Source organism: Numenius arquata, chromosome 6 (genome assembly GCF_964106895.1).
Source record: "Numenius arquata chromosome 6, bNumArq3.hap1.1, whole genome shotgun sequence".
NCBI lineage: Eukaryota > Metazoa > Chordata > Aves > Charadriiformes > Scolopacidae > Numenius > Numenius arquata.
Window position 1 is genome coordinate 58230896 of NC_133581.1, and position 24294 is coordinate 58255189.

At 45.4% G+C, this 24294-nt stretch overlaps 1 protein-coding gene across 2 annotated transcripts in view; it reads left to right on the forward strand.

The window, feature by feature from the left end:
• Positions 1 to 24294, forward strand: part of IFT43 (intraflagellar transport 43) — a 45448-nt gene that overhangs the window by 16361 nt on the left and 4793 nt on the right. For both annotated transcript variants that reach the window (XM_074149475.1, XM_074149474.1), the window contains 2 exons: positions 12598 to 12630; positions 13141 to 13187. In XM_074149475.1, coding sequence (XP_074005576.1) covers positions 12598 to 12630; positions 13141 to 13187 — 80 coding nt within the window. The remainder of the gene's footprint in view (positions 1 to 12597; positions 12631 to 13140; positions 13188 to 24294) is intronic.

Sequence of the window (24294 nt, forward strand, 5' to 3'; positions counted from 1 at the left end):
AATGCAATGAACCGTTCAGGATTTAGTGATCAGCCTTGACAGTAAAGGTGAAATTTGTCAATGTTTATGTGTGTATGGGGTTATGGTATAATGGAGATGGATGGAGATGGTCAGCAAGAAGAGACGGGAGGAAAAAAGTATACAAATTGTAGAGTGCAAGTTGAGAAGTCTGATGCTTATGAAGGACACCTAAGGGAAAGGAAGTATCTGGACATGGTAACAGAATGGGTATGAAAACTGAAGGACCATCCAGGAGGACTTGGTTTCAAGCTATTTGTTATTTTTCAAGCCGTAAAGTTATGCTGGTGCTATATTTCCTATATAGAGCTGAATGGCTCAGTCATGGAGTGGCGTGAGATTGCGTGTATACATTAAGGCCTATAATAAGAGTGTGTATGTCTCTGAAGGCACTCTGATTAATGTAAAAGTTATCTATTTTCTTTCCTGGAACACTGAGAATGGGAGAGGACATCCAGAAACCTGTTATACAGTCAGTATTTCCTGGGAGGTGAGAAAGTTGGTCTATTTTCTGGGGTAGCCTTTCTAGAAAATAGTACTTTTCTGGGAAAATTACCACTCTGTTTGTCTCTGAAGAATAAATTGGCTGAAAATCTGGAGACTGGAGTAAAGCAAAGGGATGAAGATCTCAGCCTGAGCTCCTTCAGTTCCTCTCCAGTTTAACTCTGATAATGGTACTATTTTTCATAGGCTGGCTGCAGCTAGAAGTTGCCATTACAAAGGTGCATCCACCTCAGGGTTATAAAATAATGCCACCAGTGATCCTAAATCTCTGCAGGACCAAGCAGAAGCTTTATGGAAATGTAATAGCAGAGAACAAGGGTGAATTGCATTGTTTAGGAAAAATAAATTCTGTAATTGTTGGCTAGGTGAAGGACTGGATTGGAGGTAATACAGTTATTCAGGGCTGTGCCTAATGTGCCCTGAAGGACAGTGTGCAGGTTCCTAGTGTAACAGCACTGTGCTATGTGCTGCTTCAGGATGTTTTTCATTGTTTGACATTAGCCTCATTGGATAGATTTGGAGCAGTAGCTATCAGTGGTGCTTCTCCAGCATCCCAATTGCACAGTTTACAGAAATAGCAGGTGTCTGGAGTAAACGCTTCCATGAGTTTGAACGCAATTCAGCTGAAGAGGCAGAACAGGAGATGGAGGGCTGCAGACCTTTCTACCTGTGAGACCCTGCACAGTGGGACATGAGATGAAGATGTGCCCCTTGCTCAGTCATGCATACGATATCATGTCATATCTGACAGCATTCTTTTAATTTGTATTAAGAGCTTTTATTGAATAAATTTTATGAAGGGGAGGTTTGTTCTGACTTTCTTCAGTCATATGAGGTACAAGGATTTTGTACAACTAGTTCCCCTGTCTTTTCTTTCCTTCAGCCGTGTATTCTCCCTAGGCTGATCTCCCTCTTTCTCTCCCTTAAAAAAGTCTGAGATGCTGGCCTGTAGCGCTGTCTTTGTGACATATCCCAGAGTAAAGCCTTCATGTGAAAAGTCTGAGTCATCGGCTGATGTCATACCAAGTTACTGTAGCTTTGTTGTTTCTGTTTTCTCAGGCTCTATCTCCCCACAGCTTTTCAACCAATTTGACTCAGTTTGGAAGCCCGTCAAGTTGACTTGCTCCAATTTCACTAATGTAGATGTAGTTAGAATAACATGCTTCTACTGATAATATTTGTTGTAGGTATAAGCACTTCTATGCCAGTGTAACTGAGCCTACACTTGGGAATTGTACTGCTTTACATAATTTGCTCTTCAGAACTGACAGTGTTAAAATCTGTGATTTTTTTTTTTTATACTTAGGAAGGATGAGCAGAGTGGTTACAGTTAGATTTTCGGTTTTGTATAAATATATTCTGGCTCAGATGGGATACTGCAGCCACTTGTGAAATGATCTTGTAGCTGTTTATGTGTTATTCTCTTCCCATTTGTGGTCTCAGCTTTTAGTTCTGACAGATTCAGCCAGTGGCAACTGCCACTTGTTACTTTTCCTGCAGGGATACTTAAACACTTCTCTGCTGTATTTCTACTTCAGAGTCTTATCAATGTGAAATGATCACTTGAAATTGTTCTTTGTGTTTCCATTTGGCACATATTTGCAACCTGGTTTTCTGTCTTTCTACCTTTGCTGCTCCTTCTTAGTCCCTTACCTGCCCAGCTCTTGTCATACCTAGGTAAGCTTGCAAATATTCTCACCATCTTGCTGATTCTTTCCATTAGACTATTGCTGTCTCAGACTGTTCAAGGCAGAAGAGGAGGGCCCCTAAAGTTTTTCAACTTGTAATTAGTTTTGAAATTGATTTTCACAGATTGGTATGCAAGTAAGATAAAGTATTTTATTACGAGTTTCCATAGCATTTACAAGTGTCAGATACTTAAATTCCTAAGAACTATCAAAATGCTGTCTTTTACTGATAAATTTTTAAAAGTCAAGCACGGAAAGATTACTTTGGACCCCTGGAACCTCCGTAGAACAGCTGTCTTTGCTAAGAGTCACATTTTGTAAATCTGGATAATGATGGGGACTGCAGGGAAGTGTCTAAGCAAACCCTCAGGCTTGTCCTCTGCAATCAGCAAATAAATGGTGTAAAGTAGTGACGGAAGAATCTTTTTTCCTTATTGTCGGGGCCCTCAGCACCTGAATTTGCTGTATTTATTTAAATTTGTGCTCAGAGGGAAGAATCACTTTCTATGAGAAGAGGAAGTCCCATTGCTGCCCCAGCAATATTCTAGCCCTGGTATTAGAGGACAGGGGACCAGCCAAGAACCTAGGCAGCCACTTGGGGCCTAGTACCCTGCTGAGATTACATAAATAATAGTAATTACAGCTGGTTTTGCTACAGAAGCAGCTCTCTAACCACTGGATGGAGCCCAAGTGCCATTCTGAATGCTGTGCTGATGTCCTTAATGACATCAGTGTTGACACCTGTGACAAGCAAAGCAGAGGTTTATTGTCAGGTTATCTCATGCATCAGAAGGAAGAAACACAAAGTGCCTGCCAATGGGAAAAGGAAGAGAGAACTCAGTTTTCCATAATGGCGAGGATTTGATAAAGGAGAGGTGCTTCCCAAATCCATTTAATTCCAGCTTCTGCTAATCTCATTTATCTGACTTTCCTTGTAGAATTTCTTCCATTTTTCTCCCTATTAATACCTTTCTTTCTTTGCTTCTCGGGACACTTCCAGTTTACTTGGGTCCTTGATCCCTTTGGGCTTGCAGTCAGCCCCTTAAAATTCATACAGTTCCGCAGGCAGCAGCTAGGGTTGTTGTGGAATAAACACAGCTCGTTTCAGGTGGCCCTGCAAGCCAAGTGCTGCTTTCAGTAGGAAGTCCCTTCCCGTGCCTGACATGTACCTCCTTTCTTCTACAGGGATCATGGCACTTTAGCAACAGGTGCTCCAGCTACAACTGGAATTTTGCCTTCCTGACTGATAGGTCATACAGAGTTGGAATAATCAAGGCAGGCTTCTTTAGGAAAATGACCGCGTTGAAGTATTTTGGAACAGAAGTGGTGGTACAGTGTCCAGGAATGAATTTAACAAGAAGGCGACTATTAAGGGCTGGTGGGAAGGAAGGGGATGCAGTCAGGGTGACCTTTAGAGCAGGGTAACCCAGCCTCTGTGTAGATATCATTTAGGACTCTGGAGGGTGGACAATGGTGAGATTGCACCCTGGAGCTGGAGGAAGGTTGTTTAAGAGATTAAGGGGTTTTATGATTCCAGGTCTCCAGAGGTAAGTAAAGTTAAAAACCTCCTGTTTCAAAAATATGGGCTTAAACTATCGTGTGTTGTATCTATATGAAATGACCCCTCAGAGTGCCTGGTTTATAGAACCTCTAGCCATCCCTTTCTTGCAAGTGGGAGTAGTAAACTGCTCATGAGTTTCTCTATCTGACATGGTAGGGGGAAGCTTGTGTCATTGCTTCTGTCCTCTACTCCCAGTCTAGCAGCGTTGAGGTAAATCTCAGGCTGGGCTTCCCTGTGACACTGCCAGGTTAGGAGCGGGGCCAGGCTCCTGACTGTGGGGAAGACGGCAGCTTCACTCTGCATCTTCCAGCCATGTGTGGATGTCCTCAATGATGTGAAGAGCATAGGCACAAAGGATCAAGGCTGCCAAGTGAGGGGGCACAACTTAGAAGGAGAAGAAAGAAAAGGAAGTCTGATTAAGTTTTGTCTTGAAGTGTCTGTTTTTGGGTTTGTCCCTGCATTGATCTGCAAGGGAATGAGGCAAGTAATGGCCCCTTGGGGACCTTCAGGACTTTCCTCTCAATGTCAGCCGTCATTTTCAATCACCCTCTCCCTCCCAGCCATTAATTTTGGCCCAGGATCATGGGGACTTGTCCATCTATCACTCCTAATTGACACTAAATGATCTGTCAGTTTATTGATGAACGGCAGGAGTGGAATTGTCACAATATATTTTACTTTCTAACAACTCCTCCTGACAATTTTACCTTGTCCATCTCACTCTCCTCACATAAATCTCCATTGGCCTCTCATTCCTTCTCTTGGGCTGATCTGGTGCCAGCCGCCTCCACGCCATCGGCACGCATCAAGGACATCAAGATGGCGGTAAGCTGCAATGTGCAGGCCCAGGGTGGGTTTTTTGCCTCTCTTTCTTTTTCTTCCCTCATCTCCCCCCACCTCTTTTTCCTTTTTTTCTTTTTTTTTTTTTTTTTTTTTTTTTTAATAGGCTGAATGTTCCAGGAATGCTAACAGGCTCTTGTCCTCTTGTCCCTCCATGTCATTGCTGGGGTGAGCTCTCCTTGGTTTTTCTGTTTAGACTCAGTAAAGATAACTGGCAGGAAAAGGAAAGTCCCTAAAAGACAGAAGAGTCACCTGAGAATCCCGCAGTACCATGACTGTAGTGGTGGATTTTTTTCCATTTAATCCTGCTTAGTGTGACTTGCAAGGGTTTCCCGCAAGAGGAAAATGCTAGACTTTTGCCCATTTCTGTTTCTTTGCAGTGCCCAGAGGAACCTGGAAAAAGAGTTGGGCTTTTTTTTTTTTCCTTTTTTCTTTTTTTTTCCTTTTTTCTTTTTTCTTTTTTCTTTTTGTCTTTTTTCTTTTCTTTTTGTCTTTTTTTCTTTTCTTTTTTCTTTTCTTTTTTCTTTTCTTTTTTCTTTTCTTTTTTCTTTTCTTTTTTCTTTTCTTTTTTCTTTTCTTTTTTCTTTTCTTTTTTCTTTTCTTTTTTCTTTTCTTTTTTCTTTTCTTTTTTCTTTTCTTTTTTCTTTTCTTTTTTCTTTTCTTTTTTCTTTTTTCTTTTCTTTTTTCTTTTTTCTTCTTTCTTTTTTCTTTTTTCTTTTTTATGTTGTTTTGTTTTTTTTTTTTAAGCTAGACTTCTGTTTATTTTTTCTCTGTTAGTGAAGTTCCCTTTGACTTCTTTTTCCTGAAAGACACTGGGCAATGAAGGAACTAGTAGGATTGTAGCCTCTTGCCTCCCCTAGAAAATGAAGCCTGCATGACAAATACAGAACAGGAGTGTGACATTTTTGGTAACAGTCCATGTAAGCAGCTGAGGTGGCAGAGTGTGCTCAGGTTGAAGTCTCTTTGATTTTTCTGATTGAGGACAAAGCGTCTTCCTTCCTTAGTTCTCTGCATCTCCAAGGAATTTACAGGCAAGTTCAGGGGATACTATCCTTGCTGTCCCAAGTATTTCTAGTTTAAAAAAGCTAAACCTTCTTGAAGAACACATGCAACTTGCAACACTTTTGTATCTGTCAGAGCCAAGGCTAAAAACTTGTCTGGCCTTTGTAGGTCACCTCGAAATTGGCTGTGAAGTCTAGCTTAATGCAGTCTACCTGTGGAAAGAGACCTAAGATGACCTGATCTACTTGCTTGGCCCTATTTCTCCCTCTCCCAGTCCCCCTTCCCATATAACTCCTCTATTATTCTTGAGTTCTTAATCCAAGTTCTTAAAATATCTTCTTTCAGAAGCTGTTGCTCTCAGAGGTCAGTAATAAACTAGTGTTTTTCATTTAAATGTTTTCAGTGAGGCCAATCACAAGTCTTTGGCCCGGTACTTCAGAATCACGAGTTTGTTCTCTGTTGTGGGAGAAAAAAAAACAAGCAACCTTAGATACTTTTTCTTTGCATTCTAGTTCTGTCTCCTTTAGCAGTCAGTTCTTCTGTGTAACCAGGAGGATCAGAAGTGTGCTTTTCCCTTTAAATGGAAACTGAAATTCTCCTGTAACCTCAAGAGCCACTTGGTGTGAGAGTTGGCCCTGGCAGTTACTGGAGACCGAAGACGTGATCGCTTGGATAGGAGACCCTGTTCTCAGGGACCGAAGATGTGTGGTGGATACCTCTAGAAACTGCAGCGCTGTTTTCCCACACAGCAGGAATTTGTATTGAGTGTTGTTGTTGTTTCTGTTGCTCAGTGGGAGCTCTGAACAGCTCTGCCGGTCAGCTCTCTACCAGTGAGCGAGTGGGGGAGCCCTGGGAACATCTGTTACGGGGACGATGCAGTGAGTAGGCTGAGGTTCAGTGACCCCCATGAACTCTCTCTGTCAGCTTGTTCTTTCGTGCCAGAGCTTTCCTCCTTTGTTGTTTCTGTTAAGCAAGCCCACGTATTAGGACATGAGGAGGAATAACAACACTTCTGCTAGGGATTGATTAGTGCCTCACAAGCCCATTTCAGCTGGAGCAGGTTAGCTGCAGTGTCTGTCAGATCCTGTCCCACAGAGCGTGCCTGCTCATTGCTGCATCCTTCTTCCTCCAGTGCTGTGCTCTAGGGCAGTGTGTTCTACATGTGGTCCAGGTAGCCCAGAGAGCCTGTCAGGGACTAGAAAGTGGATGGTGGGACCATTACAGTTTAAAAAAATGTGTCTGCCCAAACCCCTGTTGTGGAGGTAGATATAGCCATGCACCCCGGGGCTTGGAAGTGGAGGGCTCTATGAGATGACATTTATGACAGAAAAAAAGGCTCATAGTAGTCCTTGCTCTGCTGAAATCAATAGCAGAACTTGCCCTGATTTCAGGAGATGTGAAGAGTGAACTTCCCCAGATTTAATCAAGGCAAATCTGGCTTTTTCAGGCTACCACAGACCAGGGAGATGGGGTGGAAACTTGAAAAACTGATCAGAGCCCCAAGGAAGGTGCAATGGAATAGCTGAGAAGACACCCTGTGGGAATGGGCTGCGGTTCTAGTTTACATACAGCTTTGATGAGTGCTTTTCTCTCCCTGTGCCTCAGCAAACAAGCAGTGACCAAGACCCACACTTGGAGAGCTGGGAGAACTGATCAGTTAGCACTTGTGTGTCATATTGAATGTGTAACTTAATTGTGCCTTAGGCTGTTGAACAAGCTGCAACTCGTAGCTCACCACCCACTCACTGTGGTGATGGGCACTAAAAAAAATACTTGAGCGAGAGAGTACATGTCCTTTTTTATCTTTTTTTTTTTTTTTTTCCCCCCTCCCTCAGGCCTAGACCTGAATTACTCTCTGTGCCCTAGAGGCAAAAGGCTTCTTCTCTCCCTGTGGGCTGAGCCAAGCCTTTAGCGTTTGGTGGGTATGGTTTTGGATGGAAGCAGAGAGGCAGGACTGGCCGGTGACTAGCCTCGTCTGCACACAACCGGTCTCTGCTCTCCCTTTCATCGCCCTACTCTCTCAAACCAAAATGTATCTCTGAACATCAGGACCTTCTTTTTTTTTTTTTTTTCCCCCATTTCATTCTTTTAGCAAAAGGGCAGCTTGAAGCAGCTTTCTGGTTTCCACGTGGTTGAGGGAAGTGGTTGATATGGCAGGAAATAAGCTAACTCGCAGGCAGATTAAATTCTCCCTCCGCTGCCAGGGCCACGTAAAATACCTAAAATACCCTTCCATCGCCACTTGCGGTCGCGCCCGCCCTCCCGGGGACACCCCTCAGCCCCCGTGGGTTGCGGCGTGACCGCTTGCAAACGCTCACATCGCAGCCCCGCCGATCGCCTCCCTCCTCTCTGGGCAGCGCACCGGCCCGGGGACCCGCAGCCTCGGCGCCGCCGGGGCCCGGCAGAGGGCGGCCGCGGCCCGGCAATGCCGCGGTGCCGGCCGGCGGCCGCCGCGGGGAAGCGCGGCCGTTCCGAGACCCGCAGCGCCGGCTCGGCGGCGCTGACCCCCTCGGCGTCGGGGCGGAACGGGATGGGGGGGCGCTGCGCGGGTGGTGCGGGGGGTCCGGGGAGAGCAAAGCGGCCCTGGTGGAGAGGCGCCCGCCCGGGCAGAGGGCGACCGGGCCGGGCGAGGGGGCCGCCCGTGCTCCCAGCCCTCTCTCTTCCTCGGCTGCCGTCCCCGGCACGCCAGACCGGGAATTCCTGTTCGTTTTATCAAGCCACCGTAATTGCTTCCCTTTTCCTTAGCTGCGTTGCCCGCCCTCACACCTCCCTGGGCGCGCAGAAGAGAGCCTCGGATCTTGCACACTGACCTCCTGGCTGGGGCTCGGTGCAGGATGCAAGTGTGTATAGAGCTCTCCTGAGCTGTGGACATTAAAAGATTTCAAGGACGTTTCCCCCCATTCATCCCAGTTATGTCCCCTGCTAAAATAGGTTAACGGTGTCTAATTAACCACTGCACATTGTCATGCTGCATAAAGATAGCATCCTGACCGTTCTCTGAGCCCTGCTACTTTATCTCCATTTAGATCTCCATGGTAGTCCATTAAATGAGAAAGAAACAGTTTAACAGAGATGATGTCTACATTAGAACTGCTTTTCACCCTTCAGCACAGAAGTTGCAGGCAGCTCCCGGGCAGCTCAGCTGTACATCAGGGGTGAGGGGTGTGGGGGGGGAAAGCCTCGGTTTTGAGGTTTAACCCCCTCTCATTAATGTGGAGGGAGGATTCCTGCTGGCCAGAACCGAGCAAAGACAACACTCAAAAGCGAGATCAGATCTTTATCCTCTGCCCCGCTACACACAACCAGGAGAGAAGCAGGTATTCTGTTCTAGGAGTTACAGAACATAGGGTTACATGAGGTCTGTTGGGGTCTTCCACCTGGTCTCTCAGCTATTCAACACCCTGAAATGGAAAGGGGGTCAGCAGCTGGCCAAAGCCAGGTGGAATACTCTGGGATTTTGGACATGTTTGATAGCACAGATAACCTTGCAGTGAGGGGGAATTTTAAATGGAGCTGCCCAGGTGATGGGCCGGTCCTTGTTCTTTGGCCCTCCAGCTGCAATGGGCCTGTCAGAAGACACGAAAGAACAGAGGTATCGCAGTCTCACAAGGCTGGGTGTGGCTGCTGGTGTATAATACAGCAAACTGAATGCATTTCTGAGCACTGGTCCCAGGATTGTATTGTTTGCCCTTACCTGAGTGAGTGTATCTATAGTTCATACACAACTGTTCGCTTTGGAGGTGCTTGTTGCTGCCCTCCCTGGGCTCCTGCTGGAGCAAACAAACCAAGGCAGTGCACTTCTTGTTGCTGTGAACGTGAGAAAAGAGTAGGAAATCTGACTGTGCAGGCTTGAGTTTACTGTCTGGTTTCTTCCATGTCTGCTTTTGCTCACCGCTAGGAAGCTGTGACCTTGTGGTGAATGAAGAGGATGCTGTGTATCCAGGCCTGATATTCCTGAAGGGTGGAATATTGGTCTCAACATGATGCAATTGACATTGATAAGCTGAGCCAGTTCTCGGGATGGGGTACTCCACAATGCTTAAAGCAGCATGATAGCTTCATGAAGAGTGCCTGTGGAGCTTTCCTTAGCACCTGGAGAACAAGGAGACAAGCAGGTGACTGGTTCTGCAGGTATCTCCATATATAGCTTAGCCCTCGGCTGAGCTTATAGAATGGACAGGGTTGGAGGTAGGGCACCTTTCAAGGATTTATTAATGACTTTCTTCCCTTTCTGCCTTGAAATACGGACCCAGGACAAAGCTTGTCTTTTATCTCTGGGTCACTTTGTTAGGTAGGTTTAGGTAGTGTAGTTGGGCCAAAAAGCAAAACATCAGTCAGGAACCAAGCAAAAATATTTTATGATTATTTTTTTTTCCAACATGAAACAAAGAATGTAAAAATAATTTGGCATCAAACAAAATGAAAGGAAGCCTTTGGGTTCAAGACTCCATTAAAAAGGAAGGAAATAGTGGACTGGTTAGTATCTTCTTTACCTAGTAGCTCAGTCATAAAAGCTACAGGGAGTGTAAAAACATGTAACTCCTTCCTGTACTCCAGAAGTTTTGTACTATAATTCCCAGATAGTTCTCTACCCATGAGCTTATCAACTGGTTTGAAACGCTGGTTTCACCAAACAGTGCTATTCCAAATCATGTATTGATAAACATACTTAGTGCAGGTGACTGTAAGCAGATGTCTCACCTAAACAGAACAACAGTCATTTCTAGCTCCTGCTCTGGTGCCATTGGTATTTAAATGCTCTGTATAAACCATAGTACTGTCAGCATGAGTGACTGGCATCACCCACTGCCACCTTCAGACCCTGAGGCACTGGACTAGGGTGTTTTCCTGGGGGAGGGGTGACAGTGGGGCTTTAGCTTGCCCTAGAGAGAGGAGGGAACTGTCTTGTTTGACAGGAGAGCATTCTAACATCTGGGCTCTGGGTCACATTCTCCCATCCTGGTCTATGAATTTTTGCCCCAAATTACTTTTTCCAATATAATGCAGCTATTTCATAATGAAGTATTTGCTTATTGCCCTGAATAAGACATTTTCTAACATAACTAGGAGAAGTTTAGAAAGCTTTAAGTCTGGGAACATGAGTGGAGTAGTGTCTGCCTCTAAGACTAACATATGACTGACTTCCCTGTGGGCCACGTGGATATCTGTCATGACAGGGAGCTCAGGAAAAAGAAACAGAAATTGCTTACAGGGATAGCAGGAGTGACCCTCTCCTGGGAAGTATAAACATGTGGAGTGTTTCATTCATGCCTGGGGACAGGGGATGAGCAAAGATGTAAAGAGTGTGTGTACTGAGGAAAAGAGAGTGTTATTTGGGGCTGGACAATTACCAAAAGTTACTGGATTGTGCTAAGAAGATGTTAGATTGAACCTCCAGGAAATCATCTCACTGTGCAAGGCTGTGCAAAGCCATCATTTGGGATGTTTCAGCTCAGTGAAGGCAAGGCTCTGAAGAGAGGGTGTGGGAAGCAGTTCTGTGAAGGCAGAAGGGAGGGATAAAATAAGATAATCCTGCATCATCTTTCCATCTCTGTCTTCTCAGACTCTAAACTGCAGTGAGAGCTGGCGGTGGGCTCTCTGGAGCCATCCCTTTCTTTTTCTATAATATCAGGGGTTCACAAAAAGTGCTTTGCACTACCACTGGGGAGAAGGATGGAGCTGGACAATTACTCCTCACTGAAAGAGTTCTTTCCTAAATTCCATGGCTCCATTGCATTTCTGTCTCTTGTGATGAACAGAAGGGTACAGGTATAGCTGAAAGCCCAGATGCAGATGTCACCTACACGGCTGCAGTTCTGATTATAGCAGTGGGTGTTACTAGGCTCAGATCATGGACTCAGTGCAATCTTTAGCTTCTCACGGACTGCAAACTCCAGGGAGAGCAGTGGAGACAAGGAGCTTTCTTCTCACAGCCAGACATCCTCTGTGCCCTGCACCTTGCTGTTAGTAGAGTAGGTTATTCACAGGAGAACTAGATGAGGACCATGGCCTGCTAGAACAGAGAGCAGATGAGGAGAAACCTGTCCCATCATGGAAGTGCTTTGAAAGGAGCAGTGAAAGGCAATGAAACAACTTCTCTTACATTTTGGTGTGTCCTGGGACAGCGCGTGTAGTAGGGGAGAGCCCTATGTATTCCTTGTGGTAGCACCCTGACTTCAAGGGAGGGGAGAATATTTATTCTCAACGCATAGAGATGAAACTTCACTCTGCAAAATGGCCAAAGCAATCAGCGAGTGATGGAGTATCTGCTAAAAAGAAACCTGGCATTTAATTAACTTTTCAAAGTGCTGGTTCAGCAACCTCCATGTTTTACATTTTGAATATTGAACAAGCATCCCTAATCGGGACTGAATTACTTCTGGGCTTGCTGGGGTGGAGAGCAAGGGAGCTGCCATTTGCCAGTGCCTCCCCCCCACGTTATTATTATGAACTCCTGTTAACTCAGACAGATCAACCCTGATTTACTGCAGCGACAGCATGTCTGACCTGAACTTGGCTAGCTCAGGTGGGGCTCCTAACCTACAAAAGCAACCAGATCATCTTTATGCATGACCAGGGGGAGAAAGACCTGTTGATCTCTCAGGGGTAGGTAGACAAAGTATAGCATCTTCTTCACTCCTCAATGTGCCAACTTCTCTACTCAGGTAAGGCAAGCTTTACCTGCAGCTGATGGCAGAGGGGATGAAAAAGTATCTGAGAAGCTAAAAAATCAGGGAATATAGCTCTTGCTGAGTCTGGACATTGCTGTCTTTTTGGACCTAAATGGTTCTGTTTCAGTCTGATGCACTCAGGGACTTTTTGATAGACTGGTTTAATGGTCACTCAGAACTCTTTAAAGGTGCAATGTGCTATATTGGACCTGGTGTAGGAACTTTTTTGGACAATAACAGTGATATAGGGGAAGATACAGTTTTTAAATTTTCTCTATCCTTTTCTAACCATAAGCCTTTCCTTGTCTTGCAGGTCAGGAAGAAAACATGCAGAAGAAGTAGAAGAGTAAGTTTCCATTGTTGCTGAGACTTCCTCCACATCTTTTACATCTGATCTCATGGAGAAGGGACATGTGACTCTAAGCACCAGTACACCAAGATCTGGAACTTGGAAGGGTGCAGAGCCTGGCATGAATTCATGTCATGTGTCCTGGGATGGGACAGGGCTGGTCACGCTGTTCCCTGGATATGGAGTAGATGATGGCTCTGTGACTCCCATGTGACAGAAAGAAGGAAAAGTAGAAAGCATCTGCTTTCCTCCCAGACCCACCCCAGCCCTACTGCCTGCAGCCTGAGGGTTTGTCTCAGGTACAAGGCATCTTGCTTAAGCACTCTAAGCTGAGATTTCTGCTGAGTCCAGCAATGAGGGTTATGGAAGAAGGTCAGTCTGCAGACTAAGTGTACCTGGCAACTCTCCCCTTGAGAGGCTGTGAGGCTTGTGGGGAGGAAGGGGACACAACAAGATGCTTTTCTGGGCTTGCAATTGAAATTCTTTTTTCCTTGTGTTTTGCTGCAGCCATCGTCTCAGACAGCAGAGCTTGGAGGCATCAGATGATGGAGGAGGTAAGGTGTCACCTACTTGACTGCAAGAAGTTCATTCATGCGTGTCTGGGGGTTCTCCAGTACAGTGAGCAGAGGCATCTTTTAAGAAATTGCAAGGAAGTGAACCACGCTGGGGGTAAACAAATGTGGGAGGCATTTACATCTCCCCAGCTGCTGAGTGAGGTAGAGACAGGAAAGGAGATGGAGAAGAGGATGAGGAAGTGAACCTGTAGTCTAACTTTGGCTCTTCATTAACATAGAATGATAAAGCGCCTTTGGGAAGAAGGAAAGTGTCGAGGACATGCTTTTCTCTGATTACTTCCACATGGAGAATAGTGGACTGGGGCAAAAAGAGAGCTAAAAGAGCAATAAAAGGTTAAGAGCAAGGAAAGAAATCGCTGCTGTCACCTAGTTTAGGTGATAGTATGCTCTGCTTAAAGCCTCTCTTATGTTTTATGGTAACATCCTTGTCTTGTTCCCATCAGGACAAGTGCCTGCACCGCTCTCCTGAGATCTCTGTTATGAGGGAATTCTTAATTTAAAAAATCCGCTTGCCCTAACCCAAGATCATACATCGTAAGCTAAACATAGGCATTGGTGGGTCATCCCATCCCATCCCATCCCATCCCATCCCATCCCATCCCATCCCATCCCATCCCATCCCTGTACAGGCTATTGTGAAATCTACTGGACTCCTGACTTCGCACAGGTTTTCTTTATAGTGTATATCACTTGCTATTCTAGGACTGGATGAGCAAGAGAAATCTCAGGAAAAATCCACAATATGTGTTTCGAGACGAGCACTAGAGAACTGTGGGAAATTCATTGAAGTCCCTAGGAGCTACCTCAGTTTTCAAGGCCTAAGAATTTTATACAGTGTATAAAAGTTGCATCTGTAAAATATCAGCAAGCATCAGAAGAATTACCAGGAGTCACAAAGGATCAGACATCAGTATGGTTAATGAGATTAAATGAAGACTTATTTGGGTCTTCCAGACAGATTAAGCGTTGCAACATATGACTGCCAGAAGTGGCACCTTTATAGCACTGGCATCTTCAGAAAAGACTTAATTTTCCCCCTGGGAAGTTTCTTGGGCTTCTTAAATTTCAGCGTATGTCACTGAGGCTGATAGTCTGTTCTGAACAGCTCTTTGACTGTTCGCATATGTGCTGTCCTTCTTGCTGAACCTTGGTCTTGTATTCAGAGTATAATAACTGTCTTTGCTAACCAGGCATAAAAATGCTTGTTGCATGTTTGCAGTATGTGACTTTTAGTGCTCTAAGACCTTGAGTAATAAATACAGAATAGAATTGATACAGAATGTCGTATGAAGATATGGCAAGTCCTAATATACTTCACTTATTTATCTGTGCCTAACCTACAGTTAACAGTTGAATTTGGATTGTTTGCAAACCAGAGTTCATCTTTGGATTAAATCTGTTAGAAGAAGGATCCCACTAATCTGATAATGGTTTCTACCCAGGCAGTTTCTGGTACATTCAGATACACTGGGTTGTGGATCCACTTTGCATATGGAAAATCTCTAAATGGATCAGTGCATTGCATGCTTGTGGTCCTATTTCTACAGGGAGATTAAGCAAGCTATTCTGGGAGAGGAGTTTTCCATGCGGGCTCAGCAATTGCAGTGAAGTGTAGAGTTGCAGTGACATATAAACAAACTCCAGTACCTGCATAAAATTACTTTTTTGAATAAGAGGAGAAATACAAATAACTGCCCAGTGTAGAAGGCAGGGAGTAGCACTCTGTGGTTGTGCAGTAAGTTGAGCCGTATCAGCCTCCCCTTCTCACAGAACTGCACTTGGGCTTGTGTTGTTAACTCTAACAGTAAAGCTCAGATTCTAAACACACAAAAATCAAGACATTGGTGTATGGATCCCCAAGGATGGGTCACGGTTATTTTGTGCTGCATAATGTGTTAGCTTGTACACCTTAATATGAACAGGCGCAGTTGCGTAATGATTGCTGCTGTCAACCAATGCATTTGGATCGCCTTCCTTTAACCTATTGGGAAGCTTAGCTGTACCATTCCATTAACATTGTTTGTCCCCCATCCAACCTTTTCATTAGAAGAACGAAGGACAAAACTATATGCCCTTAGAAAAGGTAATATTGTGTATTTGAAATGTGCTCGGTTGTGATCATTTATACAGCACTTACACCCAAATGCTCAGAGTTTGGAGTCCATTGGAGGAAGTGTTAAAAAAGCATAGGGCCCAGAGAGAGGCCAGTTTGGCATGTGGAGAGTAGAGGGAAGGTTGTACAACCAAGTGGAGACTTTTGGGCTTGATGTGCCTTGTCGTTTCAGAAACAAAAATAGAATTATCTCAGTGCTCTTAGCCATTCACCCTGTGCATGAAATAGCGTTTGAATCCTCATCCCCGGGGGTGTTTGGAAGAGAAGGACAGTCACTTCTCAGGCTGTGTGGAAAGACTGAAGTAATATGGGAGATTGTGAGTGGGTGGGCCAGACAGGGACATGGATGGACCTGTCTGCAATTTCAGCCATTCCTTACAGTGGCACAGGGAAACCCAGAAGGTGCAAGTCATCCATACTGAACAATACAAACATTGAAATACCAGCAGTGAAGTACCTTGAAGTACCATGTCGCGCTGAGAATTCGCTTTCTCGTATCCATATTTCTTCTTCATAGATGCTAGTCCAGGACAAGAGAGACACTTTAAAGAGGAGCCAGTTTTGAGTCATAGGAAAGGAAAGACACGTGTTTGACTAAAAGCACCGTTTGCTGCCATAAAACTCAAGGCTGGAAAGACTGTTTTGAAAAAGTGCAGTGTCTCTCCAGAAACAGCTCTAGTTGATGGATATTGGGGTTTCCTACAGCACCCTCTGTGAGCTTAAGTGTCCATCCTCCTGAACACACGCTGGCATATGCTAGTACACAGGCATAGCAAATGGCTAACGCCCCTTTGCTAGGTAGATGTGTGTCCAGCTGAACCTTGTCGGGGGGCCCAGCTCCTCTGCATGGTGGGAAACCTGCTTTAGCTGGATTTAATGCATCACAACTTGAGGAATAATAAACCTTCACAAGCAACAAAAAAGTGTTTAATTCCTAATGGACAGGCCTAGTCGAGTCACTTTTGGCCAGGGGCAATTGGGGGCTTAATGCTGTGTATGTAGCAATCTGGGCAATCTAAGAGAGAGGAGTTTAAGGGTAATTGCTCAATTTTCTGTCCGTGTCAACAGGGGAAATGGGCAGCATTGACTGAGCTCTGTATGGCAGGGAAACTGCATGAGATGGGAGATGTGAGACTGTCAGTGGAATTTAAAAAGTGCTATCTGCAGAGCACTGCTTCCTTTTCTGTAGCAGCCAAGAGCTTCTCCCAAGTGCAGACTATTCTTTGTCGTCAAGTGGGAGGGAAGACAGACCAACCAAGTTCACATTGAAGGGCTTTCCCCTGCCTTCGCTCCTTTCTCCATCAGTGCAGTAGAGTCTCTGCTTCGACTTTGCTTGGGTGTTTCATTTGTCTTTACTCTGCTTTGTGTGTCTCTTTCTGGCATGCAGCTACAAAGGGCTGTTTCCTGTTGGAGTGAAAAATGCTGGCATTCCCCCACACCCCTATCAGCAAACCGCTTTGCCCTTTTGGCTAAAGGTTTCTTTGTTGTTCCTTTCTTGTTCACCAGTTCTGCGCTGCTGAGTTGCACTCCCCCAGATGCCTGTCTCCTCACTACATTGCCCTTGGATTTTTCTCCTCTGCACTCTGCGGGTCCTGTTAGCTAAGGTTGTCATCTCTCTTCCAGCTATCTTACTCCCATAGATTATTGCCCCATCTTTGGAAGTCCCTTCCCCCTCTTCTCTCTGTTACCCTTGGGATGCATAGCTCCTAGAACAGGGCTCTTCTTGGATGACTGGGATGTGATGTGTGATTCTCTGTCTGCAGGAACAACGGCTTGTTATTTTAAAGCAGATAGTGTGTGTGAATGAGACAGATGATTGAAATGAAAGCCTGACTATGCTACACAGACAACTCAAACCTGACCTGCAGGTGAGGAAAGCTGCCAGGAGACAGTCACTAGATCTGTGCCCTCAAGGCAAAACCCCTTCCTGCCTGCTGAGAAGCCTCCTTGAGGAAGTAGAGTTGACGATTAGACCTCTCTATACAATGTCAAACCTCTAGAAGGACTTCGTACCCTTCTGGTGCGTGCCAGCAGCTCCTTTGTATTTGAACAGGAGGGGAGTCCAGGCTCTGTGCACAGTAGACGGGGAAGTGGGCATATGCCATGGTCTCCACATCCTTCTGGGGAGTGATGTCTGTCTGTCAGGTGGGAGACAGCTCTCACAGGCTATCTAGCACCTGAAATTCACAGCCGTAATATCAAACACCTCTTGAGCTGCATGTGAATACTCACCAATGATGAAACTGCTCCAGACAGAGCTGAGAATAGAGTGCAGTGTGAGCTATTGTTGATAAAGTTTGCTAGTTGCTTCCCTGATGAGCTGCTGTTTTTACAAAACACACCAAGTGCTGGTGGATTCCTGGGGCTGTGATCTGCAAGGGCAGTTGCAGTGGCTGAGCATGAGCGTAAGAGAGGGGGGAATGTGCAGGAACAGTCAGGGAGATGGCTAGTGGGCACTTCATAGGCTCAGGAGGCTGTGGTGGAGTGGTTTGAAGAGAGCTAAATGGACGGAAGGTTCTGAGCACCAGTGAAATGGAGATGGAGTGAAAAACATGATGTTTTGGAAGTGGTATGATTGGGCTGAAGAGAGGGGCCCTGGGGGCAGAGAGTGACAGTGATGCTGAGTTTCTGGGGTTCTGTGTGACTTTGTGTGTGGCTTATCAGCCCACTGCAGTCCTCCCTTGGCTGCTCCCCTAAAGCACTACCACAAGTCTCTGCACAAGGTCAATGAATGGCAGACTCAGGCCACCCTGATGGTTTCCACTGAGCTGTTGGTCCATGCCAGTTTTGAACTCCTCCAGTGACTGCTGACATTGTGATCTGGAGGCTCTGGTGTTCAAGGAAAGCTCCCTCCTGACAGCTACAGTGGGCAGGGGGGAGCAGAGAATATGTTCCAAAGGATATGTCTGAAGTCCTATTTGAAACAGCAGACCACTGACCAAGGGGCAGTAGGCAGCTTAATTGCAAGGGAGCAGACAGAACTTCTTGGGGGCTGAAAATGATGGTCTGGGTAAGCATCTTCCATCACTAAATTCTGCGATATGGTAGATACACAGTCATATCGGGAATGTGATTGCTGAGTCCGTAAGTGTAGTTGACGGACTAGGTTTACCTAAAATACCCTTTAAGAAAAAGCTCTTGAAAGATGATTACAGAATTGAGACACCATCATTTAAAACTGCCTGAGGCAAACTCCTTTGAAAATTGCAGCAGTGGAGGGACAGAGAGAGAACCGCATAGCCCTTGATTGTAGTGTCGTTCCCTCAGGACCCGTCCCCCCTCCCCCTCAGTTTCTCATCTGATATGAGAGAGAGCAGCAGTAAGATTCCTCATCTGTCTTATGAAAATCCGATTCTGAGTGGCTCTGATCAAACCCGGCTGGCTGTCAGCAGAGGTGGCCTTGTGTGGAGGGAGGGAGGCTTCTGAGGAGTTGCTGCATGTGGAAGTCATGGGTGCTGCCGATCAAAGAGGCATTTTTTAATAAATATATATAAGAAAAAATAAAAAACCTAAGGATTTAGCATAAAAGAAATGTAGTTTGTCTTGTTTTTCCAGCGTAACACGAAGAGGATGAAATAGAATCAGACACACCTGCTCCCGAACATACTTCCACAGGAGCATCCTGAGAAGCTGCTTTCCTTGCCACAGTAACGCTCTAATACAAAATCACTCACCTCCAGCATTGTTGGGGAAGGTTTTGTGTTTCTGAGTTCACCAGACCCTCCCTGGGCAACTCATGGCTTCTCATCTGCTGCCCCACCACATTCTGAGTATGTTTCAGCAGGGGAATACTGCAAAGGAACAGGGAACAGCCTTTGAAAAGAGGAAAACAGATGTTACTGGAAAGGAGGGCAGGCACAGTGCGCTGTCAGGGGGCTGCTGGTGAGGCTCGGAGATGTGTTACTGCTCTAACAGAGAGCTGGTAACCTCAGGAGTGTGGTCAGGTCCTGAGCCTGGCCTCCAGTCTCTCTTGTCTTCTGCTGCTGGTGAACAAACCTATGCATTAAGAGATTCCTCATCTTTAAAGCCATCAGTGTCTGCTCTTCTTGCACAATACAAGCCATGGATTACTCCCTGTCAAAGCCCTGCACTGAGTGCAGCTACTCGTCTGACAGTGGTGTTCTGTGCCCTATCTCTCGTCACACTTCCCAGGGGTTGAAACTGGGCAGAGGCTTTGTGTCAGTAGAAGCCTTGGGAAGTAGCAAATATGCCTGATGCTTGCCCCCAGCAAGCTCTCAGGGGAGGAAGAAGCCATGCCACGCCAAGAAGTCTGTGAAAGCACAACGCTGTCGAAGCAAGTAGAGTGTCTGATGGACCACCTATCCTCCCATCCATCTACCTGATGGTATATCGGGGGTTGGTGGTTGAAGAAAAAATTGTTTTGTCTGATGCAAGGCAAAGGCATAATCTTTTTAAGGGTCAGTGCTGAATCTGCTGCATGACCTCCCGTAGATCCTATGAATCCTCTGGCACCCACTCACTGGGTGACTTTTCCCATCAGCTTAGCCAGGTTGTGCTGTTGCCGTTCTCTTCTCAAAAGGGTGCCTTGGGACATGGGACCCTAGGGTTATCTTCTGCTTGTCTCAGCTTTTAAGGCAGTGCCCTAGTAGCTGTGGTACTGCTTGCTTTTCACTCTACTGTTTTCATCTCCCTGCTGACTGATCAGGCAGGTACGCTGTTCCATATTGGCTTACTAGTAGGGCAATTTCAGTCAGGGAGAGGCATCCCTATGAAATTAATGTCCAAGCATCCAAAGAAGTGTTCTTCATCCTCTACATTTGCCTGCTGCTCTCCTGAGAAAGCTTCCAAGAGCTTGTTTGTGTGTTCAGCAGAAGCTGTCAGTGTCCCTTGTTCCTTATGTTTTTTTGAAGATTTTTTTTTGCCTGTTGCTTTCTACTTTTTTCTTTTCTTTTTTTAATTCTCCATTTTTCCACTTAGAAAAATTATTTATTGCATTGAGATGCGCTAATTAAAGCCATTTTCTGGTATTTGGTTACTGAAGTGTTTGATGTCTCTCTGACAAGACCATGAAATGCACGGAGTGTCCACAGGGACAGAATTTGCTGAACACGGTGCTTTGTAAATGAGGGGACACAGTGTCGCAGCAGCTCATGAATATGAAACGCCCATGATGCTACCTCAGTGGACTTGGGAACACAGATGAATCCTGTCATGTGCTAAATGAGACCAATTTCTTTCACTTAACTTCATCTTCAATCAGACCTTCTTCCATTTGCCTGTTTAAAATTCCCCAAACGTGATGCAGAAGGTAACAGCATTCAGTAAAACAAAGTTTTGCAGCAGCAGAGATATTGTAATTATTTCAGTTTTACATTTTATAAGCAAGCAACTTAAACTAAAGTTAGTTTCATTCTTATGCCTGCTGCGTGGCAGGGGACTGCCAGAAGCCGCTACCCTCTTTGTGTTCTCTGGATACGGTTGTGTGTGGACAGGGAGGGCAGCACGGTCCCCACTGCAGGAGTGTCCATTCTGAACTGGCCTTTGAAAAGCTCACCCACTTGGGGGAAGCGAATCAAACTATGTGAGATGGAGTAATTTTTGGGGGTGTCAGGGTGTTGGCTCGGGAGACTTTTAAGCAGCTCAGAGAGAAAGTGGCAACTCCACTGCTGGCTAACTGCAGGCCTGACCTGGGACATGGTTTCTAGATCCAGCTCTGCCACTGATTTATTGCCTGACCTTGAACAGATTCTGTCTGTTCCCACTTATGTGCTATATTGTATCTAACAGAGAACTTAATTCCTTGGGGCTAGGACCAGATCTTACTGTGAGCTTGCAGGATTCTAAGGGTCCCAGCCTGCAGGTGTTGCTGCTAAACCAAAAATCACCTCTACCTGGGAGGGGAAGTACAACTCACCAACTTGCAGGAGCAACTGGGTATTAAGGTGGTGCTGGTTCTTCCACTGCCTGCTTGGTGCTTTCTGTGGTTGTCTTCCTTGGCTGTCAGTAAGTTATTTGCTATGAGGTAAAAAAGGTGATGGTTGCTGCATGTACTCTAATATGAACACATAAAGCCCTCCTTTTTTTATGACTTAAAAAGCTGCTGTTCCTCGCTTACTGTTCCTTGCTTACTATTCAGCTGTCTGCATGTAGCAGGTCACTCTCAGTCTTTCCCCTCCATCTCTTCCTCCTACCACCCACACGCTTCTGCCTTATGCTATTGGTGTCTTGCCATAATTTAGCTACAAAGCTCGTTTTTGGTAGCACGTAATTCAGTCCAGCTATTGTAACAAAAGTACTATTCTTACTTATATGCTAGGATTTATATCTTCTGAGGCAATCGGTTTGGTGCAATACATTATAACTCCCCTGCTAGCCAACATTTGGTGCTGGTGTCTCCTACCCCACCATAACTTCAGCATGGATACACTCATTTTGGTTTCATTCTTTGTTAGCTCTTGTTCACCATCATCTGGGAGATGGAGGGGAGTTTGCGCTAGTTATTTAGCATTTGGTACTCACTCAGTTTTTCAGTCTCTACCGTAAGGAGTTTCTAAAGCCAATATCTTGTTTCTTTATGGCTGAGAAATCCATGGGGAAAGGCTTTGTGTTAATTCTGTTTCCAGTTATTTTGTGCCATAAAGAGAAGCCTCATCCATTCCTCTTTAATGTCACTGTATGCACTGAGTTTTTGTTTCCCCCTCCGTCTTCTGTTGCATGCACTCATTTCTTCTGCTTGTAAAACCCTACCTAACATGTGTCTACCTATTCTCCCCTCACTTCAGCTAAAATGAAAGCAGGATGCACTGTGGGAATGTTACCTGTCATAAGAAATGGAGAATCAAAGGAGTTCTGTCTGGGGGATGCTGGTTGAGGGAGGTGGTGTAGGTAACAGTACCTTGCAGCACAGTGTTCAGAGGCCAGCTGGGAGACCAAGGGTGGTAAGATGGTTTGTACTCAATTTGTTCCCCTTCTTAATACTTTTTTACCAGTAACTCAACTTTTATTTTAATGTTTCTTACTATGAGTGTCGTATCAGTTTGTTCTGATTTCAAAGTCTGCAAGAAAGTGGGAGGAAAAATAGCTGAAGCTGTAAGATTGATTTTCCTGTTGTTTCTGAGATTTGCCTACAGTTTTGATTAAGATCAGTTGTTATTAAAGACTATGGAAGCTGCTGTCTTCTCCAAAATGCAGCTGAGTAATGCAGCTTCCCCCCCCGTGCCCGGCCCAATCCAGAGCTAGACTGCAGAGAATCTCTTCTTGTTTCCAGGTGTTGAAGCTGCCCCTTCTCAGCTGCAAAACACTTTCTTGTTGTAATGCACAGGCCATTTGTTCACTTCATTGCAGTGACCTGGTATCTGTGAAGGTGTTTCGTTTTGCAGACAAGCAGCTCCTTAGCATGTAGGTGCATTGTGCAGTCATGTCTAAGTTTACCTACACGGGCACTGAATTCAGGCATGAGAGCCTGGACAGTAAAGGATGCGTCAGGGTTCTGTACTGAAACCACAGGTTTGCCAGTGTGATGGAAAATGATCTGAAACCCTCACACTGAACAGGAGGGGAGAAAGCAGGTCTCAGAACAAAGTACAGAGAGTGTGAGTTTGTAATGTAACCTTGTTGTTGGAAAAAGCTGTAGGAGTGCTGCAGTGCGAGACTGGGAGGACATGGTCCTGTGGACATTTCTGCCTGTACTGATGTTATATGTAAGTAACTCAACTGCAGCTAATGGGGACATTAAAAGTAAAGTATATGCCTATGCTCTTGCAGCCCACGTGCTTCTTCCCCCCTGCAGCTGACGTAGTGCCATGACTTGGCTGTGTTACCAGAGCTTACTGGAAAAAAAGATGTGAGTCCTAAGAAGAGCAACAAAAAACATTAGGGGGCCAGAGACTGAGGGAGGGGAAAGGTTGGCTTCTTGGTGATAAAGTGAGAACTGAGACACTTTGCAAACTGTACAGAGAGAGAAGGCAGAGGGGTTGTGGAAAGGTGGCACCATGAGAATTGGCAGAGGGAGGAGGAAATTATGAGTAACAAGTGAAATAAAAACCCAAATATTTCAGGGCTGATTTGCCACTGATCGCAGTTAGCCTGGGGAGCTGATATTTTCTTATAATTTGCGACGTTTTTGTTCCGTTTCCTGTCAGTCCTAAAGGGCGTTGCTTCTGCCTGGAAGTGGACAAATCATCCCTACTTTGCAGTAAGAACAAGTATGCACTGGCCTTTGTTGGAGGGGCTGGCAGGAGCCCCCAGAGCGTTTCCAGCTCTTCTGTCTGAAATATTTTCAAAGTGTCTATAGAATATCGGAGCCTTGAATTTCTTTTGGAAAGAATTTCTATGTGATTGCCTGGATTTTGCTAGTACAGAACAGAGGTAGTGCTCTGCAAGGGGTTTGGGAATCTCCCCATGGAATTCAATGGCAATGAGATAAAATCAGCACTGGAGAATCCAGGAGTCTTCTGGAACATGCAAAATGGAAGGGACATCACTGATCCAGGCCCTAGGTTTACAGGTTTTTTTCTAGTGCAAAAGGAGATCAACAAAAATAAAAGGGAACCTGGAAGAGGAGACCCAAAAATGGCTGCCAAAATGAGCGCTGAGTGAAGGACTTCACTTTGCTGCAAGCACCTTCCACGTTTGTGCTGTCAAAAGAGGGTAAGGATCTGACCACCTCCTGCTACAGGGAATGCTGCTCCATGGGCGAGGCAGGTAGTTCTTCATTTAGCTGTGTTTGCTGAGCAACATTGATAGTCTGCTGCTGAAAAGGATAAATTAGCTCAGGAAGGATTGGACTGTTTCTCATTCCCATGCTCCTTTGGCTGGACTTAACAAGGCACCTCTGCACAGTGCTTTCTTCCTCCCTTTGGACGAGTCTGACCGGTGTGTACCCTCCTTGGTCTTTGTTGCTTATATACAGGGACTTTCTCCCACATTGTCACTGAGCAGCTGCCTCCACAGGTCAGTCTGCCCATGGAGATGCTTTCGCCCTATAACTGCGTTTTGGTACAAGTTTTACCA